The sequence below is a fragment of the Lipotes vexillifer genome, unplaced genomic scaffold (genome assembly GCF_000442215.2).
Source record: "Lipotes vexillifer unplaced genomic scaffold, Lipotes_vexillifer_v1.1 scaffold116, whole genome shotgun sequence".
Classification (NCBI taxonomy): domain Eukaryota; kingdom Metazoa; phylum Chordata; class Mammalia; order Artiodactyla; family Lipotidae; genus Lipotes; species Lipotes vexillifer.
In genome coordinates, this window is record NW_006786698.1 from 719,091 (window position 1) to 743,408 (window position 24,318).

The 24,318-nt window shown below is 35.8% G+C and overlaps 1 protein-coding gene across 1 annotated transcript in view; it reads left to right on the plus strand.

Annotated features, from left to right (window-relative positions):
• Positions 1-24,318, plus strand: part of CPED1 (cadherin like and PC-esterase domain containing 1) — a 300,745-nt gene that overhangs the window by 86,192 nt on the left and 190,235 nt on the right. The window contains exons 6-7 of the mRNA XM_007459334.1: positions 6,378-6,510; positions 7,711-7,879. Coding sequence (XP_007459396.1) covers positions 6,378-6,510; positions 7,711-7,879 — 302 coding nt within the window. The remainder of the gene's footprint in view (positions 1-6,377; positions 6,511-7,710; positions 7,880-24,318) is intronic.

Here is a 24,318-nt window from a genome sequence, read left to right on the forward strand (position 1 = left end):
GTTGTAACCATAATAATTAATAATATGATTTATTAGGACTGATACATTTTAATAGGCATTTAGTGTCTTCCAGTCTGACAGATCCTGTTGAAATATATATTGATAAAAACCCAAAATGGGATTTGCAGCAAGCTACAAAGTGAACTACATTCATTTCCCTAAATAGAATCTTAGAATCCTTCATCTGTAGTGGAACTTATGATTAGAAAGGATACGTATCTTGGCAGAAGTATAATTAACTGAATGAATGGGGTTGTTTTGGAAGATGCTTTACTCTTTGATGATGGGTTGGGTGTGCTTCTGTCTGGGAGAGACGCATAGACTCTATTATATGATAAACCCCATTCAAATCCTGTGATTCACTGCTTCGATAACTTTTGGGACGATTTTCTTTAAACTTCTCTTAGCACCACCTAATGGTAAAAATGATATCATAGTCATAGCAGCAGTACAATCCCAGTGTTGATAGTCATTTCACAAGAAAATGTGTAGCTTATCAAAGGGTCAACTTACCCCTAAATAGACAAAAGTAGGTAATTCAGCCACGTTAACTGAGAAGGCCTTTTGAAGGACTCTCTTGCCTCATCCATTTCTGGGAGGGCTCATAAGTACTGGTAAGAATCCTCGCCTAAGAGGTCAGAAGAATTCTAACCTTCAACCTAGTGAAGGCGGAAGTCAGGAATCCTGTGGTCCCCGTATGAGGAGACCTGAATTCTAGTTCCACACAGCTACTAAGTATAGTGACATGTCTCTGGGAAAAGTACTTGGTCCATTTGTGCCTCTTTTCTAGACTTGTAAGATAGGAACAATTATAGTGACCATTCTTTCCTCACAGAGTTGTCATGCAAATGCTTTGTAAAAGAATATGTGTTGTAAATCTATAAAAGTAATATTAAGGTATTATTTCTATATTGCTCAAGATATCCGTGAATTGATTCAGAGAGAAAAATTGAATGAGGTGTTCAGTTTTTCAGACTGACATAAAACTGTCACAACAATATATATTCTTTTTGGAGGCATGCTGATATGGAAAGAAAGCCTATTGATGCCCAAGTATTTACCTAAAGTTAGAGGTTGAGTATAGATAGTCATCAGACACGATTAGTAGTAATTTTGTGTTTGTTTTACAAATAGATTGGGGCTTCATGATTTATGCCACAAGGTTATATTATAGATAAATTACCCTCAAATAATAACACGTGGTAACATTAATTCTTTACTTACAATGTGTCGGACACTGTGTCAAGCCTTTTATCTACTTACTCTTAACCCTCTGTAACCATCTATGGGGCAGATACTGATATGCCTTCTTTAGATAGAGGAATGGAAGCTCCAAGAACGTCTGAGCTACACAGCTGGAAAGGAGCAGATCCATATCTCAGGTACCATGCTATACCTCTTGTAACAAGCTTGAGCCTGTCCCTTATAATGCAAGAAAATAAGAAATGAGCTATTTAAGAAAGCCTAATACCTGGGCCTAATGAGAAAGGGAACTTGTTTACCACTTTATTATTATTATTATAATCATATTATATATGATTATTATTATCATATATTATTATCATGGTTGATTAACTTCTTCTGGAGACTTCAGATCTGCCATCATTCTTATCAGTTTTGATGTCCACACCAATGACCCTTTCATCATCACAGCTCTTTGATCTCATCAAATCCATGACCTTCCTTTCTCTGCAGCTTCTGCCTCCCGCCTGTGTAGTCTTGCTGATTAGTAACTTGCATCACAGACAACTACATCCATCTTTGAGACTTTAAACTAATTTACCACTTTATCATCACTGTCTTTCTGGCTTTTTCACTCCTTCAGTGCCACTGAGCGTAGAATCTCAGATGTCACTTTCAGTACTCTTAATTCTGCTACTTTCTCCAAGGCCCTCAGCCATATTTGGCCATTAGAGAGCATGAATAGTGGTCAGTGGAGGTGGATTCTGTTTATCAAGCGTGATTCTGTTTTCAGGCATGGAAGTTCATAGAAATGTTCTTTGCTGTATCCTGTTTTAAGTTTTTTGGCCACCCATGAGAAGGAAAATAGAAATCAGGTTTTAAAAATGATCAACCATGCATTTTTTAATTCCTTTTCCCTTTCCCTTTTATTATGCCTTTATTATGCTAGTGAGCCACATTCAATATGAAAAGAATAGAAAATACAGATAAGCAAAAAGCAACTTGTTTACCACTTTATTATTATTATTATCACTAGATTATACTCATTTATTATTATTATTATCACTAGAGTCTCATGTCAATTTGGAAAATTTCTAGTTGTGCCCTAATGTCACCTCAAGCCCCTGGGACTAATGGATTCTGTGAATGGTTTAAGTGATTTGGTAAATAAAAGCCAGATTTGGGGGACCCAAGAAAATGCTGAGTAAAGAGCAACATTCTCAGAGAAATCAGCTGTAGTGGTGAGTTGGAGGCCAGGTGAGTAGTTGTGAGGCAGCGAGCTGAAAACGTGATTCGCAAATCATTCCATGGATAATGAAAGGCCATGAACCTTCATCACTTTTCACTCTAGATCCATGAAATTGAATGAACAGCCCTTCTAATAGAAACTTAATGTACTTTTCTCTAAATCAGATTTTGCTCACCTGCCTGTGTCTGTATCACCCCCCCTTGCCCTGCCTCTTCCTCATAGCTATATGCCCCAGCAGCCAAGTGGCCGAAGGGACCTGACCTTGGCCCCAGGGGATTGAGCCAGGTGTGGCAGGGAGCTTAGGCAAAAATGGCCCGCCCGAGGGCTTCCCTGGTGGCTCAGTGGTTGAGAGTCCGCCTGCCGATGCAGGGGACACGGGTTCGTGCCCCGGTCCGGGGAGATCCCACATGACGCGGAGTGACTGGGCCCGTGAGCCATGGCCGCTGAGCCTGTGCGTCCGGAGTCTGTGCTCCGCAGCGGGAGAGGCCACAGCGGTGAGACAGGCCCGCGTACCACAAAAAAAAAAAAGGCCCCTCCTAGAGAATGCTGAGCATTAGGTTGTGTTAAGCAAACAAATTAATTAATTAAAATGCCCCCTCCAATAACAACATGACTTACTGGTAAATAAGCCTTGAGGAGTAGTTTAAATTTTTTAATAGTTTTTTTGTTTCTTTGTTTTTGAGAGTAGTGTTGGGGACAATATGGCAGCCAAGGGGCAATTAGCCTTATTCAACACACAATGAAATTTCCGCTAAATTCTACTTTTACAACCCTCTTTTTCCCCTAGGCAACCCCCCCAGCTCACCAAAACACCATCCTGCACATCCGCTCTCCTCAATGGTCTCTTTGTCCACTTTCCTCTCTAACTCATTTATATAGATTTAAAAATAAATTAATTTTTTCCCATACTTCAAACAACATTACAAAGATTTGGTTCCCATATAAGCATGTATCATTCTTTCTTAGAGAGGAAAAGAGGACCAAAGGAGCAGAAAACCTCTCCTTTGATAATTTTTCACTGTTACTTAGCCTTTTCCCCTTTTGACTTAAAACTAGCTTGAATTTTTTCCGCTACTTACAATCCAAGCTTTTGATTCAGCTTCCATTGGCTGGGTCTACAGAGTCAAACTCTAGCAGAGAGCTTGATTGTTAACTCATGACTTTGAACCCCTGAGTGATGCCGCAGCTCACAGAATTTTTTAAAGCAATGACTGCACATCCCTAATTTATTGAAAATGACTGAGATATTATTGGATACCAGAGAATTATTTTCCCTAAGACATTTAGTGTATTTTGTAAGAAATAGCAAGATATAAATGACATTATCCACCACCCACCTATTTTAAGGCATCTAAGTAGCAGCTTAGACCCGGAAGTACAGTCTTGGATTGCAAGGACATGCAAACAAGTGGTGTTAACTGACATAAAATGCTGATGTCAAGGGGTGGTGGTGTGATGAATTGGAAGATTGGGATTGACATATTTACACTAATATGTCTAAAATGGATAACTAATAAGAGCTTGCTGTATAAAAAAATAAATAAAATAAAATTCAAAAAAAACCCCCAAAACAAAAAGCTCTGTAGCTTGAGTTAGAGTGTATTAAATCTCTGGAAAATAGTATATGTATATAATATAAATATATGTTTATATAATATATTAAATAAATTATATATAGATTAGGTAATTTATATATATGCATATGTATACACATATGAACACATATGCTAAAAGTAACTTGGCAGTACAAAAGATGCTAGATGTATGAAGAAAATATGAAGAATATTCTTATAGAAAATATTTATTTGAATTTAATGTCCTGGCCTAAATTCTACCCAGAGTAGAGAGTTTAGAGGGAAAAAATTCAAGATTTTAATCACCTTATTAACATCTTTAAAGACCAACAGTTATTTAACACTTCAGATATGAAGACCCTTCCCTCCCTTGGCTCAGTTAGTTGGTTAATTCTTTAGTCATTTACAAGATACAAAATAGGCCAAACGTAGGTGGCTACTGATGGGCTTACCCAGCTCAAGGTGAAACTGAAGCACCAATTCAGAAACTCTTGTCAGCCTCTGCTTGGCTTCTGACTTGCCCTTGGTGCCCTCATCTATGAGGAGTAGATTCCTGTGTCGCTCAGCCGAAACTGACATCTGCAGACTCCAGTCATATCACTGGTCAATTGGAGGGAAAAAACCTGAGGACAAAATGGTTCCGTAGGAACATGTTTGCTCAGTGTCATAACCAAAAATCTTCTCTGACATATTTCCATGTTTTTGACCTATTTCTGGCATTGGGATCTCTGGCCCTCATCAGATTTCATTTTGGCAATTGTCTCTAGTCTCTGAATGTTCTATATTTGTCTCACTCTTGGAGTCAGATATTATGAAAATATTGTTATTTTAAATATGTACTGGTTCACATATAATAAGTTTATTTGTAAATACTTTTGAAGTAGAGAAGGAAATTGAAGGTGATGCCATGTACCTTTTATTATACGAAAAATATAGGGTGAAAATTGAAAACAGAGTTGGTCTGTGAAGGTGCCATTAAAGAAGAGCTATGTTCATGCCTGTTTTCACTTAAAATAGGCTCAATGACTCACAGTGTTTGTGTCTTACATTTAAATTGAGATTGACTTGAATATACTTAAAAAAGAATTTGGAATCACTGTTACAGATTTCTAGTAAGTCATTTATTATTCTGATGTAAATGATATCAATAACATTTCATGGTTTACTCCAGAAAATGTTCCTGAGAAAAAGTTTAATATTAATAAAGTGATTAACTTATTTTTGCAGTGAGTGGGCTTAGACAGCTATTCTATTATCATATTTGTTGCACTATAGGTACTAATATTTGTGGGAGGTTGTGTTTCAAATTGTTATTAATGATGCTCTTTAATTTATACCAAATTATTCATCTTTGGGCTTGCTGAACGAACCAAGTATTTTTTCTTTTCCTTTTCTTTTCCCCTGGAAAATTCATGTAGAAAAACATCAAAGCAAAATTAAGTTGCCATAAAGTAATAAAACAATCTTTCATGCTGCTTGATCATTGCAGTGAAATCATAGGGGCAAGAAATTGAAGTAGGAGTCTAGACATAGCTTTTATTACCAAGGAAAATGAGCAGAATCCAAGGTTTTTACGTTGTCATGGTCAAAACATAGAGGAGTCCATGGGGAAAATTGTTTTGTAGAATTGCATGACTTTGACGCTTCCACTGAAAAAGAACAGAAAGGAGGGCATTTATGGCTTGCATTTACTGAGTGCTCAGTAAGTAAGCAGTTGATTGATTGGTTAGTTGGTGGAAACTTTATGCAATGATTACACTTTGATTTTTCTAACCTTGTACATACACCTATTTTTTAAAAGTATCAGTATGAGTGTTCGGAAATAAGTCATTATTGTTGGTCTTTACTTTTACACACTTCAAAAACCCACTAAATAATATTTTACAAAATAATGAAGCACTCTGGTTGAGGTTACCAAGGTCATGAAGCATGACAAACTCTAGGACGTGAAGGACTGTATTGTCAGGAAATCAACTCAAGTTATCTATATAAAATTCTCATCGCAGACAGAAGTCAACTCCTGCAACCACCATCCCCTAATCCAGAGAGCATCTCCTAGCTGTATGGAAGAAAGACCCTCTTGGTGTGGGACAGAAGGAGACACCAAATCTACTTCACCTTCTGAGAAAAAATTTTGAAATCAGTTATTATAATTGTTTTTCTAGTCTGTGGTAAGATAACATACTACAAAGCAAATGCCCCTCTAAACATGCCTTCATGCTTGAGGGATTGAACCTTGGTTCAGAATGGGGAGAAAATTTGCAGCCTATTTCCCTTGGAACCAGTAGTTTAACACAGCAGACTCTATTATGGAAGCCATTCCAAAAGGAAACAATAGAATGACTGTTTTTTGCTCTGTTGAATCTTTTCAGAATTGCAACTTCCGGTGAGCCCCTCAGTGTGTCTGGATCAGAGCATACAATTAAAGCTGAGTGCTTCAAGTCACCTTTTAAAAACAGTGAAGTCATATATGTGGAGACCAGGGGACTGGAGACGTGAACAGCTGTAAGATAATCATCTTGAATTGTTATATCAAGCGTGCATTTTAAGAGATACCTAATAAGAGAAAAGCACCAAACACATCTGGGGGTTTTACATGTTTGAATTATTAGGTTCTGTTATATAAATTTTAGGCCATCTCTTCTTAATAAATAATGCCACCATCGATCTTCTGCTACACTAATTCAAATCTCTCTTGCCATAGAATAAACATTTGGGTAAATAGGACTCTTATCCAGGAAGTTACATTAATGGAAATTGAATTTAAAACCTTGGCCATGTGAAACTAAAATTTTAACTTCCATTTTATACTCAAATAGCATGCCTTAGTCTACGAGTATGGCTGAATGATTTTTTTCTGTTATTATTTTTTTATGGCTCTCAGAAAGCAACTGTAGGGTACCAAGTTATTCAAGTTACCTTCAGGGAAAGGATTTTGTCATGTAGATAAATTATAGTGAAAAATTAAGAGATTTTAATTATCTTATCCAACACACAAAATAGTTTGCCCCATGTAATTTTATAATTATTAGGTAGTATTCCACAGTTAATAGTTTTTATTGAAGAATCATTGCATTTCTGCTTACCTAGACTTCAAAAGATGAAACAGCACACTCTTTTCATTGATCAAACTTAGATATTTGAAATATAGAAATATGATGCAGAAAAGAAAATGGTTATACATTTTGGTATCATTTATAATGAAATTATGTTTGTTTTATCACAAAATATTTAACTAGTGTTATTTTTCCTTTTTCCTTTTAGACTGAAGTGTTTCCTAATACTTCATCCCTTAAATTAACCCTTAATTATCTGTGGTGCAGGTTATTAGGTAGAATCAAATTAGTGGGGAAAGTATTTTGGCATATTTTTGGTGACCTGCCTGTCCACTATTGAGAAACAGTATCTTTTCTTGTGGAGGATAAGATAGAGCAAAGGTAGGAGAGGGCAGAACCGGAAAATTTCAGGGGTATCCTAAACTTTTATGTGTATCACTTTTGTTGGGATGGTACCAGATGTGACTAATTTAAATTTTTTAGATCTTTAAGCCTCATTTTAGGTACAATTTTAGACATCGTTTAAGGCAACCCATACACTGAAAGCTGGGGTCCAGTGAAAGAGAGATGGGATGTACAAAGCCCTGAGGCAATTTATAAATTACATACCCCAAATTATGGAGCTTTAATTATATTTTTAACTTTTTAGGAATCAAACCACAGTCCTAGCTCCACAAGAAACACTCTTGAGAGCCAAAGATTTATCCGTAATTCTTAAAGCTTATGTGCTGGTGACATCCTTAACTCCTCTGCGTGCATTCATTCATTCGACTGGCACGGTTTGGAATCCACCAAAGAAAAAACGCTTCACTGTCAAGGTAAAATTTCCATTGTTGCAGTTATTTCCCACAAAGTATGCTGGAGATAAGTAAAGTGAGTTGGGCTGCCTTTCTCCGACCTTTATGACTATCAAATCCTAAGGAGCAAAGATTGTATCGTTTTATTGCTGCAAGCAGAGATTTTCATTTAATAGGTGCAGGTTCAAAAATGAACTGGAAACAGCTTAATTCACTAGGGATCACAAAGGCTACATCTTCTTTTTCTCTCAATTCATCTTTTTAGTTCAGTTCTTTGACCCATTGTGAACTAGTTCTCAGCTGTGGTCTGTTTTTCTTGACTTTCCACTCATTCAAGAAAAATGTAGTCAGTGCAACAAAGGAAAATATAATTTTGCCCTTATGCTTTTTGCTTCATTTTTAGGAAGCATAATGCCTGTTTCATTTCACCATTCAATATGGAATATTTGCTGAGTAAAAAACAACGCTCTCAAGGGTGCCTGACACAGTAGCCATGACATAAAGCATGGTGAGAAAGTTTTCAAGGTAGAACTTAATAATGACCTCCAAAACGTTTAGTTATAAGAGGTAATTCAGGTTAGCTCATTCGAAAATAAGGTCTAGTGAGAATATACTTGATACATTTTAAGGAGTTTCTGATTTTACAGAAATAATTTTTCAGAGTGTAGTTAAGGGGAAATGCACACATGCATTCTATCAGTTTCTTCCCACTTCCTCTTATCTGTTGTCTGAACAATTATTTCTGTAAGATCAAAGATGCCTTCAAAGAACAAATACTACCCGATCCCTCTTATAGAAGGAATCTAAACTAGTCAAACTCACAGAAGCAGAGAATAGAATGGTAGTTACCAGGGGCTGGGGAAAGAGGGAAATAGGGAGGTGTTAGTCTAAGGGTATAAAGTTTCAGCTATGCTAGATGAATAAGTCCTGGAGATCGACTTACAGTATAGCGCCTATAGTTAATAATACTGAGATTTGCTAAGAGGATAGATTTTATGTTCTTATCACTAAATAAATAAATAAATAGGGTGGGTGGAAACTTTTGAAGGGGATAGATACATTTATGACTTGATTGTAGTGATGGTTTCATGGGTGTATACTTATCTCTAAACTCATCAAATTGTATGCATTAAATATGTACATGTTTTTGTATTTTAATCATAAAAAATGGTATTAAAAAAAGAAGGCACAAGTGCCTTTTATGGTTTTGAGAGATTTAAAAGTGACTGTACTTGATACTTTTCAGAATTTTTCTTACATAAACTGCACTTAAAGTTTTGGAAAATCTTCCAACAGTGAAAAATTTTTAAATGGTATGTTTAAAAATTGTCAATTAAAAAACAGATAAGCATGACAAAAGATGCAGATGTTACATTACTTAGTAAAATAGGTAACTGATATTTTAAGGAAATGGTGTTGATGACTTAGGTCTTAAGGGTGGTTTATTTTAAAGACAATCATCTCATCTCAATTATTTCAGTATTAAGTGGTTTTTGATCATGAAAAAGTGGAATCTAATTTGATTTGTCTTTCATGTTATCTCCTACAAGTCTTCACAGTGGCTGTTTATATTTCCCTAAGAACCTTTAATTATTCCCCAGTTGCCCTTTTCTATTAAGTTGAATTATATGCAATTGCTGACAGTTGGCCAGTTTTGACCTACAAAAAATTACAGTTTCATATGATTCAACCAAATAATTAGAACTCAGATATATAGACAAGAATCATAATCCTCCATTCATGTCACATTCATGTATTCGACAAATGTTTGTTGAGCAGAGACCCAAATCCCTGTCCTTGTAGAACTTGCAACATCTGTGTGTGCAAGCCTCCTCTCTTGTTTTATCTGTTTTATTTAATACACTTTATTGCCGTTTCCCACTTAATTATCCTTCCTCTCAAAGGCCGTCATTATAATGACTTAATGTGTGTGTTTTTTGTGCATATTCTTGTAAAATAAGCATTTTTATTTTGTCATGCATGCAAGTATCTTTAGCATATAAGCTGTATTATATTATATATTTTTTCCTTTTTCTTTTACTATATATATATATATATATATATATATATATATATATATGGCCATGCGGCATGTGGGATCTTAGTTCCCCAACCAGGGATCAAACCCATGCCCCCGCCTCTGCAGTGGAAGCGTGGAGTCTTAACAACTGGACCTCCAAGAATGTCCCTCTGACTATTTTTTAAAATGCAGCACTACGTATTTTTAGGAAGAAACCTTCCACATTGCTATGTGTATGTCTTCTGTTACTTTTTCACTGCTTTGCAGTATTAGTGATGTGCTTTCCCTTATAGTTTACCTCCCCACTGCTCCAGTGATAGACATCTGGTTTTGCTCCAGCTCTTGGCTAAAGCACACACTACTTCAAATGCACAAATCCTTGTATCTGACTCTTTATGAACCTGCATATGATTTTCTGAAGAGTATATACCCAGAACTGGGATGGCTGGGGCATAAGATATAGGTTCATTGGATAGAATTAAATAATGCCAGCTCGCCCTCCAAAATGCCTGTATCAATTTCCATACCCCCACATAGGCCAACATTTGACCGTTTCCAGCTGTGACAGGTGAAAAGTGTTATCTTGATCTTGCAAATAGCTCAATTTGTCCTCTCTCTGTTAACTTTATCACAGTGTTATTTTTTGATTAGAAATCTTCAATTCATTAATCAAATTAATTTTTCCATATGCTTCCTCTTTGGGGATTTAGTTTCAGAAATCCTTTCTTATCTCTAAGTCACAAAGGTGTGCTGCTCCATTTTTTTCTATTACCTTTATAATTTTCCCTGGACATGTAAATATTTAATTCAACTAGTGATCACCTCTGATCCAGTTTTTTTCTTTTTACCTAAATATTCCATTCTCACGGGCTAAAAACTTATCATTTCCTATGAATCTGACATCACTTTTGTTGTATAAGTGTCCATATGTATATGGAGCCACCTCTGATGTCTCTGTTCTGTTCCAGTTGGCCCACTCTTTTTTATTATTTTGGCAGTATAAGAATATCTTCATGCCTGACACGGGAGGTGCCTCTTGTCTACTTTTTCTTTTCAAGATTGTTAACTATGTGCTGGGCATTTATTTCCTCATAAACATTTTAGAATATCAATTATACTTTTAAACTCCTACTGGATCCACCTCCTAGAGTAATGGAAATAACAACAAAAATAAACAAATGGGACCTAATGAAACTTAAAAAGTTTTGCAAAGCAAAGGAAACTACAAACAAGACAAAAAGACAACCCTCAGAATGGGAGAAAATATTTGCAAATGAATCAACGGACAAAGGATTAATCTCCAAAATATATGAACAGCTCATGCAGCTCAATGTTAAAAAAAAAAAAAAAAACCAATCAAAAAATGAGCAGGAGACCTAAATAGACATTTCTCCAAAGAAGGCATACAGATGGCCAAGAGACACATGAAAAGCGGCTCAACATCACTAATTATTAGAGAAATGCAAATCAAAACCACAATGAGGTATCACCTCACACCAGTTAGAGTGGGCATCATCAGAAAATCAAGAAATGCTGGAGAGGGTGTGGAGAAAAGGGAGCCCTCTTGCACTGTTGGTGGGAATGTAAATTGATACAGCCACTTTGGAGAACAGTATGGAGGTTCCTTAAAAAACTAAACATAGAATTACCATACGATCCAGCAATCCTACTATCAGGCATATACCCAGAGAAAACCATAATTCAAAAAGACACATGCGGGCCTCCCTGGTGGCGCAGTGGTTGAGAGTCCGCCTGCCGATGCAGGGGATACGGGTTCGTGCCCCGGTCCGGGAGGATCCCACGTGCCGCGCAGCGGCTGGGCCCGTGAGCCATGGCCGCTGAGCTTGCGCGTCCGGCAACGGGAAAGGCTACGACAGTGAGAGGCCCACATATGGCAAAAAAAAAAAAAGAAAAAAAAAAAAAAAGACACATGCACCCCAATGTTCATTGCAGCACTATTTACAATAGCCAGGTCATGGAAGCAACCTAAATGCCCATCAACAGATGGATGGATAAAGAAGATGTGATACATATATGCAATGGAATATTACTCAGCCATAAAAAGGAACGAAATTGGGTCATCTGTAGAGACGTGGATGGAGCTAGAGACTGTCATACAGAGTGAACTAAGTCATAAAGAGAAAAACAAATATTGTATATTAAAGCATATATGTGGAACCTAGAAAAATGGTACAGATGAACTGGTTTGCAGGGCAGAAATAGAGACACAGATGTAGAGAACAAATGTATGCACACCAAGGGGGGAAAGTGGCGGGGGTGGTGGTGTTGGTGGAATGAATTGGGAGATTGGGATTGCTACATATACACTAATATGTATAAAATAGATAACTAATAAGAACTTGCTGTTTAAAAAAATAAATAAAATTCAAAAATTCAAAAAAAAAATCCTACTGGAATTTCAATATAATAACATTGAATTTTTAGCTTAATTTTTGAAGAGTGGATTATTCATAATATTAAGTCTCTCCATTTATTCAGGTCATTCTATTTTTCCTTTATTAGAGTTTAATTTTTATTCCTCCACAGAGATCTTATATGGTTTTGCTTAAGTTTATTTCAAGATTCCCAGGAGTATTTTTTGATATTGTTATTTATTTATTTATTATCTATTTATTTTTTAACATCTTTATTGGAGTATAATTGCTTTACAATGGTGTGTTAGTTTCTGCTGTGTGACAAAGTGAATCAGCTATACATATACATATATCCCCATATCCCCTCCCTCTTGTGTCTCCCTCCCAACCTCCCTAACCCACCCCTCTAGGTGGTCACATAGCACCGAGCTGATCTCCCTGTGCTATGCGGCTGCTTCCCACTAGCTATCTATTTTACATTTGCTAGTGTATATATGGCACTGCTACTCTCTCACTTCGTCCCAGCTTACCCTTCCCCTTCCCCATGTCCTCAAGTCCATTCTCTACCTCTGTGTCTTTATTCCTGTCCTCCCCCTAGGTTCATCAGAACCATTTTCTTTTTTAGATTCCATATATATGTGTTAGCATACGGTATTTGTTTTTCTCTCTCTGACTTACTTCACTCTGTATGACAGTCTCTAGGCCCATCCACCTCACTACAAATAACTCAATTTCGTTTCTTTTTATGGCTGAGTAATATTCCATTGTATATATGTGCCACATCTTCTTTATGCATTCATCTGTCAATGGACACTTAGGTTGCTTCCATGTACTGGCTACTGTAAATAGTGCTGCAATGAACATTCTGGTATGACTCTTTTTGAATTATGGTTTTCTCAGGGTATATGTCCAGTAGTGGGATTGCTGGGTCATACGGTAGTTCTATTTGTAGTTTTTTAAGGAACCTCCATACTGTTCTCCATAGTGGCTGTATGAATTTACATTCCCAACAAGACTGCAGGAGGGGTCCCTTTTCTCCACACCCTCTGCAGCATTTACTGTTTGTAGATTTTTTGATGATGGCCATTCTGACTGGTGTGAGATGATACCTCATTGTAGTTTTGATTTGCATGTCTCTAATGATTAGTGATCTTGAGCATCCTTTCATGTGTTTGTTGGCAATCTGTATATCTTCCTTGGAGAAATGTCCATGTAGGTCTTCTTCCCATTTTTTGGACTGGGTTGTTTGTTTTTTTGATATTGAGCTGCATGAGCTGCTTGTATATTTTGGATATTAATCTTTTGTCAGTTGCTTTGTTTGCAAACGTTTTCTCCCATTCTGAGGGTTATCTTTTCATCCTGTTTATGGTTTTCTTTGCTGTGCAAAAGCTTTTAAGTTTCATTAGATCCCATTTGTTTATTTTTGTTTTTATTTCCCTTTCTCTAGGAGGTGGGTCAAAAAGGATCTTGCTGTGATTTATGCCATAGAGTGTTCTGCCTGTGTTTTCCTCTAAGAGTTTTATAGTTTCTGGCCTTACATTTAGGTCTTTAATCAATTTTTAGTTTATTTTTGTGTAAGGTGTTAGGGAGTGTTCTAAGTTCATTCTTTTACATGTAGCTGTCCAGTTTTCCCAGCACCACTTATTGAAGAGGCTGTCTTTTCTCCACTGTATACTCTTGCCTCCCCTATCAAAGATAAGGTGACCATATGTGCATAGGTTTATCTCTGGGCTTTCTATGCTGTTCCATTGATCTATATTTCTGTTTTTGTGCCAGTACCATACTGTCTTGATTACTGTACCTTTGTAGTATAAAATAAAGTCAGGGAGCCTGATTCCTCTAGCACTGTTTTTCTTTCTCAAGATTGCTTTGGCTATTCGGGGTCTTTTGTGTTTCCATACAAATTGTGAAGTTTCCTGTTCTAGTTCTGTGAAAAATGCCATTGGTAGTTTGTTAGGGATTGCATTGAATCCGTAGATTGCTTTGGGTAGTAGAGTCATTTTCACAATTTTGATTCTTCCAATCCAAGAACATGGTATATCTCTCCATCTGTTTATATCATCTTTAATTTCATATGGGTCTTTTGTCTCCTTAGGTAGGTTTATTCCTAGCTAGTTTACTCTTTTTGTTGCAGTGGTTAATGGGAGTGTTTCTATAAATGTTCCTTCAGATTTTTCATCCTTAGTGTATAGGAATGCAAGAGATTTCTGTGCATTAATTTTGTATCCTGCTACTTTACCAAATTCATTGATTAACTTAGTAGTTTTCTGGTAGCATCTTTAGGATTCTCTATGTATAGTATCATGTCATCTGCAACAGTGACAGTTTTACTTCTTCTTTTCCGATTTGGATTCCTTTTATTTCTTTTTCTTCTCTGATTGCTGTGGCTAAAACTTCCAAAACTATGTTGAATAATAGTGATGAGAGTGGGCAACCTTGTCTTGTTCCTGATCTTAGTGGAAATGGTTTCAGTTTTTCACCATTGAGAATGATGTTGTCTGTGGGTTTGTCATATATGGCCTTTATTATGTTGAGGTAAGTTTCCTCTATGCCTACTTTCTGGAGAATTTTTATCATAAACGGGTGTTGAATTTTGTCAAAAGCTTTTTCTGCATCTATTGAGATGATCATATGGTTTTTATCCTTCAGTTTGTTAATATGGTGTATCACATTGATTGATTTGCGTATATTGAAGAATCCTTGCATTCCTGGGACAAACCCCACTTGGTCATGTTGTATGATCCTTTTAATGTGCTGTTGGATTCTGTTTGCTAGTATTTTTTTGACTATTTTGCATCTAAGGTCATCAGTGATATTGACTTTTAGTTTTCTTTCTTTGTGACATCTTTGACTGGTTTTGGTATCAGGGTGATGGTGGTCTCGTAGAATGAGTTTGGGAGTGTGCCTCCCTCTGCTATATTTTGGAAGAGTTTGAGAAGGATAGGTGTTAGCTCTTCTCTAAATGTTTGATAGAATTCACCTGTGAGGCCATCTGGTCCTGGGCTTTTGTTTTTTGGAAGATTTTTAATCACAGTTTCATTTTCAGTGCTTGTGATTGGTCTGTTTATATTTTCTACTTCTTCCTGGTTCAGTCTCAGAATGTTGTGCTTTTGTAAGAATTTGTCCTTTTATTGCAGGGTGTCCATTTATTGGCACATAGTTGCCTGTAGTAATCTCTCATGATCTTTTGTGTTTCTGCCGTGTCAGCTGTTACTTCTCCTTGTTCATTTCTGATTCTGTTGATTTGAGTCTTCTCCCTTTTTTTCTTGATGAGTCTGGCTAATGGTTTATCAGTTTCGTTTATCTTCTCAAAGAACCACGTTTCAGTTTTATTGATCATTGCTATTGTTTCCTTCATCTCTTTTTCATTTATTTCTGATCTGTTCTTTATGATTTCCTTCCTTCTGCTAACTTTGGGGGTTTTTTTGTTCTTCTTTCTCTAATTGCTTTAGGTATAAGTTTAGGTTGTTTATTTGAAATGTTTCTTGTTTTTTGAGGTAGGCATGTATTGCTATAAACTTCCCTCTTAGAACTTCTTTTGCTGCATCCCATAGGTTTTGGGCTGTCGTGTTTTGATAGTCATTTGTTCCTAGGTATTTTTTTATTTCCTCTTTGATTTCTTCAGTGATCTCTTGGTTATTTAGTAGCATATTGTTTAGCCTCCATGTGTGTTTTTTTTTTTACAGATTTTTTCCTGTAATTGATATCTAGTCTCATAGTGTTGTGGTCAGAAAAGAAACTTGATATTATTTCAATTTTCTTAAATTTACCAAGGCTTGATTTGTGACCCAAGATATGACCTATCCTGGAGAATGTTCCATGAGCACTTGAGAAGAAAGTGTATTCTGTTGTTTTTGGATGGAATGTCCTATAAATATCAGTGAAGTTCATCTTGTTTAATGTGTCATTTAAAGCTTGTGTTTCCTTATTTATTTTCATTTTAGATGATCTGTCCATTGGTGAAAGTGGGGTGTTAAAGTCCCCTACTATTATTGCGTTACTGTCGATTTCCTCTTCTGTGGCTGTTAGCATTTGCTTTATGTATTGAGGTGCTCCTATGTTGGGTGCATAAATATTTTTGATTGTTATATCCTCTTGGATTGATCCCTTTATCATTATGTAGTGTCCTTCTTTGTGTCTTGTAAGAGTCTTTATTTTAAAGCCTATTTTGTCTCCTATGAGAATTGCTACTCCATCTTTCTTTCAATTTCCATTTGCATGGAATATCTTTTTCCATCCCCTCACTTTCAGTCTGTATGTGTCCCTAGGTCTGAAGTGGGTCTTTGTACACAGCCTGTATACGGGTCTTGTTTTTGTATCCATTCAGCCAGTTTGTGTCTTTTGGTTGGAGCATTTAATCCATTTCCTTGTAAGGTAGTTATCAATATGTATGTTCCTATTACCATTTTCTTAATTGTTTTGGGTTTGTTATTGTAGGTCTTTTCCTTCTCTTGTGTTCCCTGCCTAGAGAAGTTCCTTTAGCATTTGTTGTAAAGTTGGTCTGGTGATGCTGAATTCTCTAAACTTCTGCTTGTCTGTAAAGGTTTTAATTTCTCTGTCGAATCTGAATGAGACCCTTGCTGTGGAGAATAATCTTGGTTGTAGGTTTTTCCCTTTCATCACTTTAAATATGTCCTGCCACTCCCTTCTGGCTTGCAGATTTTCTAGTGAAAGATCAGCTGGTAACCTTATGGGGATTCCGTCCTATGTTTTTTGTTGCTTTTCTCTTGCTGCTTTTAATATTTTTCTTTGTATTTAATTTTTGATTGTTTGATTAATATGTGTCTCGGCGTGTTTCTCTTTGGGTTTATCCTCTCTGGGACTCTCTGCGCTTCCTGGACTTGATTGGCTATTTCCTTTCCCATGTTAGGGAAGTTTTCAACTATAATCTCTTCAAATATTTTCTCAGATGCTTTCTTTCTCTCTTCTTCTTCTGGGACCTCTATAATTCTAATGTTGGTGCATTTGATGTTGTCCCAGAGGTCTCTGAGACTGTCCTCAGTTCTTTTCATTCTTTTTTCTTTATTCTGCTCCCTGGCAGTTATTTCCATCATTTTATCTTCCAGCTCACTTATCTGTTCTTCTGCCTCCGTTATTCTGCTGTTGATTCCTTCTAGAGTATTTTTAATTTCAGTTATTTTTTTGTTCATCATTGTTTGTTTGCTCTTCAGTTCTTCTAGATCTTTGTTAAATGTTTCTTGTATTTTCTCCATTCTGTTTCCAAGATTTTCGATCATCTTTACTATCATTACTCTGAATTCTTTTTCGGGTAGTTTGCCTATTTCGCCTTCATTTATTTGGTCTTGTAGGTTTTTACCTTACTCCTTCATCTGTAACATATTCTTTTGTCATTTCTTTTTTTTTTTTTTTGGGTGGGTCTATATTCCTGTCTTACTGGTTGTTTAGCCTGAGGTGTCCAAAGCTGGAGTTTTCAGGCAGTTGGATAGAGCCAGGTCTTGGTGCTGAGATTAGGACCTCTGGGAAGCCTCACTCCAATTAACCTGGGGCCTGAGGTTCTCTTTTAGTCCAGTGGTTTGGACTCAGAGCTCCCACCACAGGAGCTTGGGCCCGACCTCCTGTAAGCTGGTCATTGGCAGTTCCTCCCATCCCCTTTGGTGTCCATAGTCCCCCAGTGATGCCTGGTAGGTGCCCTAGTTGTGCAGAGATATGAATTCCACGTTCTTCTAGTCTGCCATCTTCAGGAAATACTATTTTTAAAGTGGAATTTTTATTTGATAAACTTGTTTCAGTAATTTAACTATTAATATCATTGGTTTTACTAGGTGTTTTATCTGCAAATAAGGTCATGTTAATCTCTTTCCTTCTAATTCTTGGTTATCTTCTTTTCTACTTCCTTCTTTTTTTTTTTTTTCCCCCCCTTTTCCTTGACTAATGTTGCCAAGAATCTTTAAAAGTAGAACTGATAGTGAATGTTCTTGAGTTGAACATCTTTTAAGATGGGCACATCTCAAGTTTCTCCATTAAGTAAAATGCTCACAGTAGGTTTTTGGTATGTAATCTCTGCAATGTCTGCCAAAGTAGTGAGAATAATATAATTAAATACAATGGATCTATCATTACATTTCGGCTGTTACAATTTATAGGTAGTCTTGTTTCATCTGTACCCTCTACTCCCTTTCCCTAACACTAATTTATTTTGAAACAAATACAAGACATCATATGATTTCATTTATAAATCTTTTTACAATATAACTCTAAGACATATGGATTTATAAACTTTACCAAGTCAAGGAAATTCTCTTTTATTTTTAGTTTGCTGGAAATCTTCATCATGAAATGATTTTGAACTTCACCAACACTTTTTTTCTGCATTTTGAGATAATCATGATCTTTTTTCCTCCTCAAGTTTATGTGTATTATATTGCTAGATTTTCTCTTAATAAAACCTCCTTGCATAAATGAGATAAAACCTACTTGATAAGTCTGTGCTATTTTCACTACTCTGTTGGATTTGTTTATTTACAGTTTTTATACCTTTGATCATAAATGATGTGGACTTATATTTTCTTATATTTCTCATACTTGGTTTTTACAGTTGAGATTATTGTAGCTTCATAAAATTAAGCTGGATAACTTTGACTTTTTTTCAGTTTTTTGGAGCAACTTATATAAGATAGAAATTAGCTTACCCTCAGGAATTTGGTACAAGTCTCTTGAAAAAATAGATTTACAGGTTTTTTTAAATAGCATTGACATTTCAACTTATTAAAACATTTTGATATTAAGTTCTCAATTTCTTCTTGTACAATTTGGCAATTTTGGGGGGGTTACCAATTTCATCAAATTTTCAAATTCTTTAGTGTATAGTTGATTATAATGTTTTGATTTTTGTATCTGTTGTGTCTATAGCTATTTCATTTTTTAAAATTTATCCTTTGTAGATATGTGTTTTTAAAAATTTTTTGATTAGAATTGCCAGAAGTTTTTTTTTTAGAGTTGGTTAAATCTTTTTAAAGAAACTAGTTTTTTATTTTGTTAATCTTTTTCATAATTTTGAAATTGTTGTTCCCAGTTTCACAGATTTATGCCCTTATTTGTGTCATTTCTTGGCTTCTAGTGTTTTGTTTGTTTGCTCTATTGTTTCTTTATAGTTTCTTTATTTGAATGTTTGCCTCCTTTATGCTTAACATTTTTTGTTTCCTAGTAAAAATGGCTAAAGCTATATGTTCCTTTTATGTCCTGCTTTAGTCATGTCCCATAAATTTTGAATTATTTAATTCTAATTATTTTTTAATATTCTTTATGATGGGCTTGTTTAACTCAAGGTATTTAATAACATATTATTCAGTTTATAAACAAAGAATTCTTTTTCAGCTATCCTTTTGTTATGAATTTCTAATATATTGCATTATTATCAGAGGACAAATCCTGTATGCTACTGCTATCTTGGAATTTATCCAGGCTTTCTTTTATTAATAATCTTTCTATTTAAAAAAAAACTTCCATGGGTGCTTGAAAAGAAAAACTCTACATGGGTATAGAAATTCTGTATATAGTAATAGTTAAAGGCTCTCTTATTAATCATATTTTGCAGATACCTATTTTTTTCCTCTTGATCTGATAGTTGCTAAGTGGAATGTATTAAAATCTCCAACTACAGTTGTTGGTCTATTTCTCCCTGCCATTCAGTGGGTTGACTATTTTGAAGTTATATTGTTTGCTACCTGTTATTTATGATGGGTACAACTTCTTTCTCCATAGTTCCTTTAACCAGTATATATTAGCTTTCTTTTGTCTTAGGATACTACTGCTTTAATTTCTATTTTAGTCAGATATTAAGATTGCTGTGAGTTTTCTTTTAGTTCATATTTTTGTTTTACCATATGTATTTTTAATTTTACCCTTTCTACATGTCTTTGTAGTAAATATATTTTTAAATAGTCAATATAGTTTTGGAATTTATTGTTTTCATCCAACCTGAGAATCTTCGTTTTTAATTTATGATTTTTAACTGATGTGCCTAGATTGTGACTACCATCTTATTTTTTAAATTTTTCAATGCATTCTTTTTGTTTTATTTAAAATATCCTTTCCTGCTTTTCACTGTAAAGATTGAATTTTCTTCTGTCAGCTTAAAACTTATACATTCTTAATATAACATGCAGTGGATATCCTTCATTTAAGACATACATTCATGTTTATTTTCTCCTATTAAGTTCTTAAATTTTTAATATCTCCCACTCTGCCCCCTTAAGACTAATATCCTTTGCTCTCTACAATACTTCCCCACATTGCAGTGTAGATCTACAGTGTAGATTTTTAATTCTGGTTGAAATAATCACGTTTTGTTTTGTTTTCTTAAAAAACCAAACATAACCAAACTTTATCAAGGAATTTATCACCCTCACGTCCCCTAAACTGTTCACAACATCCCCCTGGATTTGTTTCTTTTCTTATTTGTGTTTCCAGTTTGGGCCTGAAGTCTTTACTCTTTAATTCTGGGAAATTTGTTTCCATTGGAATATTTTTGCTCACTGTTTTTTCTTTCTTTCTTCTGTTGTCCAGATTTTGACCCCTTCCTTCATGTGCCGATACCTCTTAACTTGAGAACTATGCACATTTTTACTTATATCTATTGATTTCTTACTATTTTTCCTCTTGGTTCTTTTTAATGATCTTCTTTAATATTTCATTTTGCTACTATCTTCCATTATTTCTAGTATGAGTATATTAATCATGCTTATTTTAAATTCCTAGCCCATTGGTTTTAGCAGTCCAATGTGCTATCCGTTGCCACAGAACCCCTTGTCCTTTAGTTTTAGGAGCGTGATATATGGCATTTAGTTTGTTGCTTTTCTTTCCAGGTGGCTATAGTTTTCATTTGTCCCCTATTTTGTCCTTTGAGCTTAAGTTATCCTGCAGATACTATTTATTCTCACCATTATCATATTGGGGGAAGGCCATGTAAATCCAAAAGAGGTATGAGGATGAGTTCCAGGAATTGTAAAACCACTTTTGATCACTTCTCTCTGCTACTACGGTATCAGGTGACTTCCTTGGTCAGAATCTCACTCCCTAACCTCTTAGATAGAAAAGCCCTGGGAGGAGGCACTCCCCTTCATTATAATCCATCAAACTTGGGGTTTGAGAGAGAATAGGGTAGATGAGTGAATGCCAGATATGATGTAATCCCACACGTCTCATCACCTCCTCATCTGAGTGGGACATTCAGCAACCTGTATCCTGGGGTGGGCTTCACATCTTTAACAAGAAGGGAGCAGGCAGTGAATGTCCTAGGGGACCACGGGGGAGGCAGGAGGGAAACAAAAATGCTTTCCTCCAAACTGTCCTCTCGAAGAAACCTCTGGCAACACCCTCCTCAAACTCCAGCAATCTCTGCCCACTGCCACCACTGGCCAAGCCAGTTCAAAATATCTCTCAAAATCATTTTCACACAAGTTTTCATTTGTTCTTTAGTTAAATTCATAATTTAATCTCATTTAACCTATAATAGTTCACCATCTTGATGGGAAACTGAAGCTCCTAGATAGTCCAAGTAATTGTTTTTAAGTTTTGTTTTGTTTTTTCTTTATTTAAGCACCACATCCCCCAACCGCAGTAGAAATGACTGGTAGAAATGATATGCTTTTTTGTGTGATAGTTTTTATGTATTTCCTAAAGGAAAATCATATGAAAAGAAAGCTCTTTGTGATTTGGTTTTCTTTAGATTTTCATGCTTTGTTCGCTCTGTTTGTTATTCATATCTTTGTCATGTCTGCAGGACAGATGTGAGCTGCAGTTGTAGCATGGGAAAGCATGCACTTCTTGTCATTTTCATCCTCTCCTTGGGATCTGTCTTTTCAAGATCTTGCCTGATTATTCTGGACAGTACTGTTATCTGCTCTCAAAGGGAGGTAGTGCAGCTTCCTGGATTAATGTGCCAGAGAGCAATTATTTCCTTCTAGAGGTCAAAGTTATACTTGATGCTACAGATAGATTCAGAAGACAAGGGTCTATTTATTTACCCAACTGAAGTACTTATAGCTTCAGTTAAAACAAATAGATTATACCTATCTGTTAAATCACTTAACCATTCTCCAAAATACAGCTACCTTGTGATATTTTTAGAAATGAAAAAATACAGAAATGGTTTTCAATGCTAACGTGGAGGACAGGACCAAGACCCACTTTAAAGACTAACCATGTGATATCAATGTTTTATTAAATACTGTTCTTAAATTTCCACAAAACATAATTTGTGTGTGTGTGTGTGTGTGTGTGTGTGTGTACTGAGTTCTGAATCCAAAGGCTAAATTACTTGGTTAAATCAGTAGTGATTTATGCACTGTGCAGTGAGGCAAGCCCACTAAACTGGTTATTGGTGGCCATTTATAGAACATTCTGGCAGCTAAAGGAGTATGAAAATAATAACAGATATAACTATGAGCTCATTTATTTCCAATTACGTCTGCTGCTGAGATACTTTATGTACTATAGCTTTGGAGAGAGTTGAAAAATATCATTAATGCAAATTTGAGAAATAATGGAAATAGAAGCTTTATAAACTAAACTTTTCTAAAATCCCCTTCTGTACAGTAAAAATAATTTAAAATATAAGTGTTAGATGTTTCCAAAGAATGTTCAAATTTAAAAGGGAAAGGGAGGTGGAGAAGAAAGAAAATTAATAGCAAATGCAACATTTGATTATTATATCCTTTGATCCAGTTTTAAAACCACCATTTTTGCTGCTTGCTGTTAAGCAATGTCATTTTCTTGGTGAATATAATAAATTCAACTGCAAGCAATATTTTATTCAAACATTTCTTCCCTGAAAAAGCTCTCAATTCAATTATAAAACACTCCAGTTATACCTATGCACTGAAGAGTAGAACTCTTCCACAGACACTGTAACTATACCTTTCAGTCAAATACATCCATGGCTGTCTTTATATGCAAGTCATATAGATTAACTGCAAGAAATTTAAATTTAGTTCTTAGAGTAAAAAGTCACAAGTTGTCCCATCATCCATTGTAAAGTTATCCAGCAGAGAGGAAACTCTCCTGTCTATAACTTCTTTATGATGTCTGGAGATTCTGTATACTTGTGATCATAGCTGACTGCTTTGATGAAAATGTATTGCTGGAGTGATTTGTGACTTCTGGCAGGAAGACCTAACCAAAGCCTTATTTTCTCTAGTTGAGACATAACTTAAATGAATTTGTATTTTGATCAGCCATTCCATATTTGAAGACGTTCTTTTGTTGATATTTGATATTCAGAGGTTACATGAGGATAATTCCTTGAATGTAATCAGCTCTTGATAAATGCTTGGGTGGAATTCAATCAAAGATCATTTAAAATTGTTTAACCATGTGAAGAAATTGCCCAAGGATTTTTAATCCCTAGCTGTTCTAATTCAGCCCTGTATTTTGCAATGATCTTCTAGTGGCTTTCCAGGAAATGTAATAGGCAGATGTCATCATCTGAATTTCTGGGCAGGGCCACTTTGATAGAAAAGGGAAAACACAGGACATTGCCGTCTTTGCTCACGTCAGTATCTATGAGAATCGCCTCCAGTGGAAACCAAAGTTAAAGCAAGCTGCTGCCCAGTCTCTAAATCACCAGCTCTCTACCACCACTGCACTGGCCTTTGGGGGACCATTCTTCCATTTCCAGTGCCCACAGTTCCCTCTCACATCGATGCAATCAGCAAATGTGCACAGAGGAGAGAGTGAACCTTGGCAAAGAGGGGCATGTTGTTATTTACAAGGACCCCTTTTAAAAGATGCATATGTCTCTTATTCAGTTTGGGAAACATGATACAGTTGTAGGGATAAAGTTAGCCTCATTTGCCGTCAATATTTATACAGTGCCTTTCATAATGTCAGGTGAGATAGCTCATATATTGTCAAGGTAAAAATGAGTAATGTTTTTCGAAGCAGGTAGAAAGTTACATTATAGTTTTTCAACTTGAGGAAGTGTTCTTCTCCTGATCTTCATTTTACATCTAAACTGCAGACTATGGAGCAGACCTTGTAAAAGTCTTCACTGAGCATGTGGCCCTTCTGTAGGCCCAGGAGATTTATGTCAGCTGTAGCAGGAA